At 42.6% G+C, this 7,906-nt stretch overlaps 1 protein-coding gene across 1 annotated transcript; it reads left to right on the forward strand.

The window, feature by feature from the left end:
• The first annotated feature begins 6,315 nt into the window (after positions 1-6,315).
• LYSET (lysosomal enzyme trafficking factor) lies at positions 6,316-6,767 on the forward strand. Its single transcript, XM_079537578.1, has one exon. The coding sequence runs from the start codon at positions 6,325-6,327 to the stop codon at positions 6,718-6,720; it is 396 nt and encodes a 131-aa protein (XP_079393704.1). The 5' UTR covers positions 6,316-6,324; the 3' UTR covers positions 6,721-6,767.
• The last annotated feature ends 1,139 nt before the right edge of the window (positions 6,768-7,906 follow it).

Genomic DNA, 7,906 nt, shown 5'->3' on the forward strand with positions numbered 1-7,906 from the left:
TGATTCTGATTTCTCAGCAGTTTAATAGCAGTCTTGGAAGTGAATTTTTGTTGAGTAATATTTGTGGAGATTTAATTAATGTCAGCAGGCTGTAATGAATAATGCTTTTGCTGAAATGTAGTTTCTAACTGAGAACTGTTCTGACCAAAATTCTGCAGGCTAGCTCTCTCTTTCCTACTAAATCAATACAATGCCAGATCCTACCAATGCAGATGTGAGATCTACACCTGCATTGCTTCTGTGTATGCTGTATTTGTCCTCTGCTTGAATTACTGCCGCAGAAATAAATACTCAGTCACCAGTTGCCTCTGATAGATATTTTCCTATGTTTTGTCAGTTCTTGCTGAACTTCCAAGATACTTGGTAACTGCAGAAAATAAAAGGTAAAAGCAAATGATATATCAAAGATTAGAACTTTCAGACTTGATTACAGTGATAAAAGATCTAAAGGAGATCACAATTCTTTAGAGACATTCTGATAAGGGGTAATAGTCTGTAATGCATTTGATTAATGTTTGTTGTGAATGACTGGGAAAATGATACTGGTATTCTGCTTGGAAATATCAAACCTTTGCAGTTTATTGGTAAGTATTTCTGGAATAACTTTAGAAAAGCTAAGAACAAAGTATGCCTGGTATTTCAGAGAACCTGGACAATAGGATTGCCTGAAGCTTTACTTAGATGTGTCTGCTGCAAACAGATAAAGAATTTCAGGGACAGAGAATGAAGGTAATTGAAAGTTCCAGCATTTCAAAGTATAGGAAGAAAGTCAAAGCAGGGAAGGATCACCCTGGATTATATACAGTTTGCTGAAAACCTATGTTTCATATGAACAGTGTACCCAAAACAAGCAAATAATGTTTGAATTCAAAATGAGAATAAAATACAAAAATGCCAGCTTATCCACAAGTCTTACATGCTTCCAAAATGTGCTACACCCAGTATGAAAACAGATGTTTCCAAGAGAGAAGTTCAAAGAAAGACTACAGTAAAGGCAAAATAAACACTTAAGAATTAAAAAAAAAAAAGGAATCAGAAGACTTTCAAAAGATATAAAAGCTATAAACTAAAAAATGAAGATTCATAGAATGTGAAATAAACCACATGATACTGAACCTGACATAAATTGATTTGTCTCTCAATAAACAACAGCGTAAGTGATCAAAACAAGTTATTGCAACACAGCAGGACGCTATAAAATTCAATACAACTACCCATAACTGACAACAAATACTCTGCAAGCTGCAAAAACTTGGCATTCATTCACTCACTGATAGAACTTTGAGTACAAAAAAAAGTTTAATTTTGAGAATTAAAAAAAAAAAAAAACAAAGAGAAAGCATTCTCTTTTACTAAGATGCAGCTTTTTTGTGTGTGTTCATTACTCAAAACTTACTAAAAAACCTTTATATTCTTTATTTATGAACACTGTATTAACTCTTTTTGTTATATAAAAGGGTGCATTTGGAAGGAGCTCTGTGCTTAATCCCTTGCTTCTCAGAAGCCTAGATCTACTCTAAAACTAGCCTTACCTTCTTGGCTAAGGTTATGCAGGCTCTCCAAAGACTGACGCATAGGATCATGCCAGTTTTCTCTCTGGACACCCAACATAGCTGGATTCCACAGAAATCACAAATCTCTAATGAAAAGTCTGGTTTAGACTTTCTTTCAATTAATCAAAAATCAGCATTCTACAAAGTGAAAGGTAGATGACTTCTTGAGAAAAACATATTTGTCATTAATGTGGCCCTACGTACGAATGCCCAGTGAAGGCCTTAATTTAACATTAAGTATGAAAACCCTGTTTCAATGCAACTATTATAACCAACTCCTCTGTTTTCTTTCCATCAGCCCTCATTTGTCCTAAATAATTTGTCAGGGTCCTAAGTGAACTGATAGGCTTTAACAGCCCCCAGCAATCCTCACCTGCCCCAGCCACGAGCTCAGGAGCCTCATTTAAGCTGAGCCATAGGCTCAGCTTAATCTATATCTAACGTATGTTGTAGGGGTATCAGATTCTGGCTTAGCCCTGGCTGTGCCTAGACACAGGCCCTCTTCATCTCAATCTTGACCTACAGCCTAACCTTCAAACTTAACTTCAGTTTTTTTTATCAGTAGGGATCTGCCTGGTAATCACTATGTTTCACTGCAGTTATCCTCAGTGGACCTGAGGCTAACCAGTGGCTGCCTTCCCAGATTAACCTCAGACCTACTTCATTGCTTGCTGGGTAACCCAGACCCTTGGCTGAACCTAGCCTGCCCTGCTTGCTTTGCTGAGGTACTCTGGCAGTGAGGCCCTGATGTGTTGGCTTTGTTATCTATTTAGCTCCTGACTTTTATGAATCAGCTAGTTCTCAATGCTTCCCGATGCTTTTTTTATTTACCTTCAAAGTAAACTTTATTTTTCTATAACTGTTTTGGCATGAGAGTTATTATAAAGACTGTAAAAACTCAGATGCTCTTTTTTTTTTTTTTTTAATGTATGATTAAGTACTTTTAAAAAAATAAACTTGGCCATTAAAAGTTAATTCCTTTTGATTCAGCAGGCCTCTATCTTCTCCTCTTGTTTACAGCCTGAATATTAACCATGTGAGTCTTACTATGCATGTGTCCCCATTTTAATATGGAGAATATGAATTGTTCCCTTCACCATCAGCACTTTTAAGGAAAGAGGATGCTATAGCTATTCAGTTTTCCATCACTACCTGTAACATCAGGGATAAAGCCATACATGAACAGAAGGTTAGAGCCACCTGGGAAACTTTTTAATTCTGGATCAGCTGGGATGTCACTACCGGTAAGAAAGTTAAGAATGGCATTTAATGAAAAACAGCATCCTAATGGTATTTAGTTACTCATGTCTACAACATTTTTATCCGGAACTCAATTCACAGTTTATAACTTTAAATTTCATGAACAATGTTGAAAATCCTCACTCAACGCACGTACAAAATCTCTTCTGCATCGGGAGTCGGGACGGGAGGCAGAAGCTGCCTTTGTCTGTGGTACAGAGCGCCATCTGGTGGTCCTCAGAGTGAGCCTGGAGATGGACTTGGAGCCTGCCGTTGAATAAGCAGGGAAGCACCGCCTGAGAACTTTTCTAACTGTTGTGGGTTCTCAGGTGTCGTCTTTTTATTTTTATTTTTATTTTTTTTTTCCTCAGAGACAACCGCAGCACCGCGCATTGGCCATCAGCTGTTCTGAATAGAACCGGAGCGCCGGTTTCCAGCACTTTTCACTTAAACACCAAGAACAGAATGACAAACCATCGTAAACTTAATTTTGCAGTAGCTTTATATATAGCCTCACCAGCACCTTCCCAGTCCCAGCACAGGAAATAAGTGCTAAACGGTTGCTGAATTCAAAGCTGGAATGTCTTACACAAACCTTCCCAACACTGCTGTGATGTAAACCAGTGAGCCACGCAGACCTGGCTCAGCAATTTGGGGGGCTGGTTTAGATGATTTTCTGCCTTCGTTGAAGATGTTTTCTCTGTGGCGTTTTTTCATAAGAATTTAACTCAACAGCAACCCACAAGCAGCGGGTTTTGCGTACAGACGGACTCGTATAATCACATCAATGTGTGTCACTGGAGAGACTGTTCCACACCACGGTCATCTCTATCGCTGCTTTCTTTGGCGTACCGCACCTGGCTAGCGCGGCCAAGTGACACAAGTAAAGCTCGGGGCGGTAACTGAGGGACGACAAAGGAAGGCCGGCCTCAACGGCGAGCCCAGACCGCCATTTTGGGCGAGGTCAACGGTGCCGTAGAGAGGCGCGGGCTCTCGCCAAGATGGCCGCCAGCCAACGGCCGCCCGGCGGGCACGCCCCGCCACGTCCCGGATGCAGTCGGACGAGAACCGGAAGTCGTTCCCTCATGCCGGAAGTGGCGCCGTTCCGGGGTGGTGATGGCAGCGGACCGGCAGCGGCGGCGCGGACCGGCGAGTCCTCCCGCCTCCCGGCGCGGTGGCGCGGGCTGAGGGGAGCGGGCCGCCCACCGCCGCCCTCCCGCTCCCTCCTTCTCCGTCGGAGGAAGGTAAGGGGCTGCTTTGGCTCTGGGACGGCAGAACTCGGCGCGGTGAGGGGGCCGTCGCCCCGCCGCTATGCCTGAAGGTTGGGGCTCCGCCTCCCTCGCAGGAAGCCGTCCGAGCCGCGTCCGCGCGGCGCGGGTCGAATGCTCGCGGTCACGCGGGAGGGACGAGAGCAGCAGTCACGGGAGCATGGCCGCTCCGGGGGGGTCTCGTACCTCCGCGGGTGGCGACGCTGGGCTGACAGCCGGCGGGACGGCTGGAGAGGCCGCGAACGGCAGTGGCATCTCGGGAGGGAAAACGGGGGAGAAACCGGGCGCGGGCTATGCCTCGTTCAGCCTGACCCGGCGCAGCGCTTCTCCGGCTGTTCCTGGGTAGTGAGAGCAAAGGGAATCGGCTCCTGCTGAGCTTCTTACTATTACTGCCCTTATAGCGGTGTCTGTGCCTTTACTATGCTCCTTCCTTTTGAAGACTTCTGAGTACTGTTAGTGCTCTGTAATACACCCAGCTTTGGAAAAATGAATCACGGCATAGCGTTGAGGTGGACTCTGGCACTTGCCAATTGATTCTTACCCAGGCAGCTTCTTAAATATTTCCATGCTGTCTTGATAAAAGTGTTAACTGAGTGTATGTGAAGACAACGTACTGCTAAGATGTATAGAAATTATAATTTAAACAACAAATGCCGCAGACATAACTAGTGGCTTTCTCTGGTGTCTCACTGCCTGTTTGGCTGCGTTGGTCTCCTTATGTGTAGTAGTGTCAGGGACAGAAGGACTGCTCCAGTGCTGCCCTGGTAAGTTCTGTCAGGTCAGGATTGAGGATGTCCTTCAGAAGTGGAAAACCATAAAATCTTCTGTAATTGGTGCTCAGCTGCAGCTGCTGGTCTTTGGAGGGGGAATCTAAAAAGGTGCAATTAGTTTAACATCACTGACAGCAAACTCTTGTATACTTCTGTTACAAATGTGGCATGCAGGCTCACACTGATGAAATGCACAGCTCGTGGTGGTGCCCATGTTCACAGAATCACATAGAATCACAGAATGGCAGGGCAGCCAACCTCCATATCTATTACTAGACCAGGCTGCCCAGGGCCCCGCCCAACCTGGCCTTGAACACCTCCAGGGACAGGGCATTCAGAGCCTCTCAGGGCAAAAATATGTTGAGAAATAGTGTTTAGTAGCTGAGAATGTCTCTATCAAATAGTGTTATTGTGCTCTTTGTACCTGTTGTAGTTTCCATGGAAATAAATATGAGGCATTATTTCTGAAGCAACCTATGTATGTTTTGCTTAAACAGTACTGCAAAGTTTTATTCCACTTCTCTCCTAGAAATCTTAGGAAGGATAGGACCCTGACAGTATGAAAACTGCCCAAGAGCTGTTTTGAGGGAAGGTGATGATGACTTCCTTGATGCTATAGAGATCCTTCAGCTGGAGTGCTGGTGGCTTGTTTGAAGAAGGCTTCAAGTGACTTACACCTGTACAGCCAGCAGATAAAAATCAAGCCCAGTGGTGTCTGTGGAGCTTCAGTTATTTGTGCTTTTTCGGGAGGAGGGGAAGGAGAAGAAAATGGCAGTTGACTGCTGTCTAGTTTACTGTGCACTGAGTCAGGTGAATGTGTGTGTTTACCTTCTTTCCTCCAGAAGATTTGCTGTAACTGCGCACATAGTAGAACAGAAATACTGCTAGGTACTGCAGTCATACATATTCTTGTTGTGCAGCAGGTACAAGTATGTATGCTTAGTATGCATCTTCCCATGTGTGAACTGAAAACTTTTTAAGTATGATTCCTCAACAGACACTTAGCTAAAGCTTAATAAAACTGGATGCTGGTGCACTGCAAACAAGCAGTGTTGCTCATGTCACTAGCTGGCTGCTTTCATCTTAGAATTTTCCAAAGTTCTCTGATATCTCTCAACTCATGGGAAGTGTTGCATTTCTCACCCTGTGGCTAGAGGCACTGAGAGCAGATGGGGTAAATGACTTCCTCAATTCAGGGCATTGGTTTTGTTAACCCACTGCTTGCCTGTAGCCTCTTAGAACTTGTAGGCTCTAAATTAGTCAGAACTTCTGATGGGAGTCACCATTAGGCCGTTACTGACATAGGAATACAGCTTTCCTCTGCTGTAGAGAAACTTGGCTCTGTAGAAATGGGTGCATGCATTGCTTTTATTTGTGCGTCACGAAAAGTTACGAAACGTTAGTTTATGAAAACCAAGCGTTGTCTGTGTCCCCTTCCTCCAAACTGCACTGAATTCATACTTCTCATTTTGTTACAGGTGCAGAGCATGGAGAATGATGAACTTCCGCCAGAGGATGGGCTGGATTGGTGTGGGGTTGTATTTGCTAGCAAGTGCTGCAGCTTTTTATTATGTCTTTGAAATCAATGAGACTTACAATAAACTAGCACTGGAGCACATTCAGCAGCACCCCAAGGAACCACAGGAGGGAACCACATGGACGCACTCCTTAAAAGTACGACTGCTATCCTTGCCTTTTTGGCTGTGGACTATAATCTTTTTAATACCGTATTTGCAGATGTTCTTGTTCCTCTATTCCTGTACAAGAGCTGACCCCAAAACTGTTGGCTATTGCATCATTCCTATCTGCTTGGCTGTTATTTGCAATCGTCATCAAACATTTGTGAAGGCCTCTAATCAGATCAGTAGATTACAGCTGATTGACACTTAATTTCTAGTTTCTGTAGCTGTTTTGAAGCAATTGCATACACCTGATCTAATCACAGGACCGAAGTTCTGAGCGAAGGCTGGAAAGAGCCTTTTCTTTCAAACTGTTAAGCAATGAACAGTGACTGTTTTCTATTAAAAAAAAAAAAACTAATTCCAAAAGTTTTTAAAGTATTGGTCTATCAAAATGACTTGAATGGGGGAGTTCTATGTGACACGTGATGGAAGTATTCCTCATTTTGCCTTAATGATGCAAAACTGCTACACTCCATCTGAAACATTCTTTGGGAAAATAAGTTTCTGCTCTATGACTTTACTCCTCTGTGCAAAAAAAAAAAAAAAAAAAAAAAAAAGCTACGTCCTTCATTTTTCTTGGAGTAAAATCAATGGAAAGATAATTCTTCTGTGATAAATGTAAAAGAAAAAAGATCAGAAGATGATTATAGAAGTTGCACTTAGAACAGTTTTTTTGCTTTTTCTTTTTTTTTAAAGTAATTCATACTTACATCAGTGCTCCTAACACATTTTAAAAATAAATTTAGGAAATGCAGGAAGCAAAGAATAAAGAATGTGCAAATCATTGAAGAGAGAAAGATAGATATCTATTTTTTCTCTGAGGTATCATATATTTTTTTTTCTCCATTGACTAGAATAGCAGGTAGCAGGCAGGCAGTGAGGAGTGGCACAGACCTGGAGGTACTTTAAACTTCTTCCCTACAGTGTCAAAAGCAGCTTGTGCTGACGTTGGGCTATAAGAAGCACAAAGCTTTGTGTTTTCTTCTTCTTTCTTTAGAAATCTCCTTTGGTAAAATTACAGTTGGAATTTTCTACTATTCTTATGTCTCTCCAGACCTGCAAAAACATATTGTGTGAGTACTGATGCGTTAAGAAGACTTTACATTTGTGAAAGTTAAACTGTTACCAAGCTGGGGAGTGCTCTAAGCCTGTTGTAGGACAAATACTATCTCTCCCAGAATTCTGAGTAAGATGCCCTCTTCTTGTTCTGGAAAGAAATATGGCTTTCTTCAGTCACACTGAAATCCCATTGGCATTTCTTACCATGATTTCACCCTGTTTTTCAGTGCTATTTTGATGTCACATTTATTTCTGACTACTGGACTGTGTTTTGTCCTTCTTAGAGTAACTAAATTTTTGAGCCATGATGGAAGTAACCTTCTGATTGTGAAAAC

The sequence above is a fragment of the Tetrao urogallus genome (assembly GCF_951394365.1).
Source record: "Tetrao urogallus genome assembly, chromosome: 6".
In the NCBI taxonomy this organism is placed as follows: Eukaryota; Metazoa; Chordata; class Aves; order Galliformes; family Phasianidae; genus Tetrao; species Tetrao urogallus.

Coding starts and splice junctions, on each gene's coding strand:
- LYSET (XM_079537578.1), top strand. CDS start 6,325: ATGATGAACTTCCGCCAGAGGATGGGCTGGATTGGTGTGGGGTTGTAT.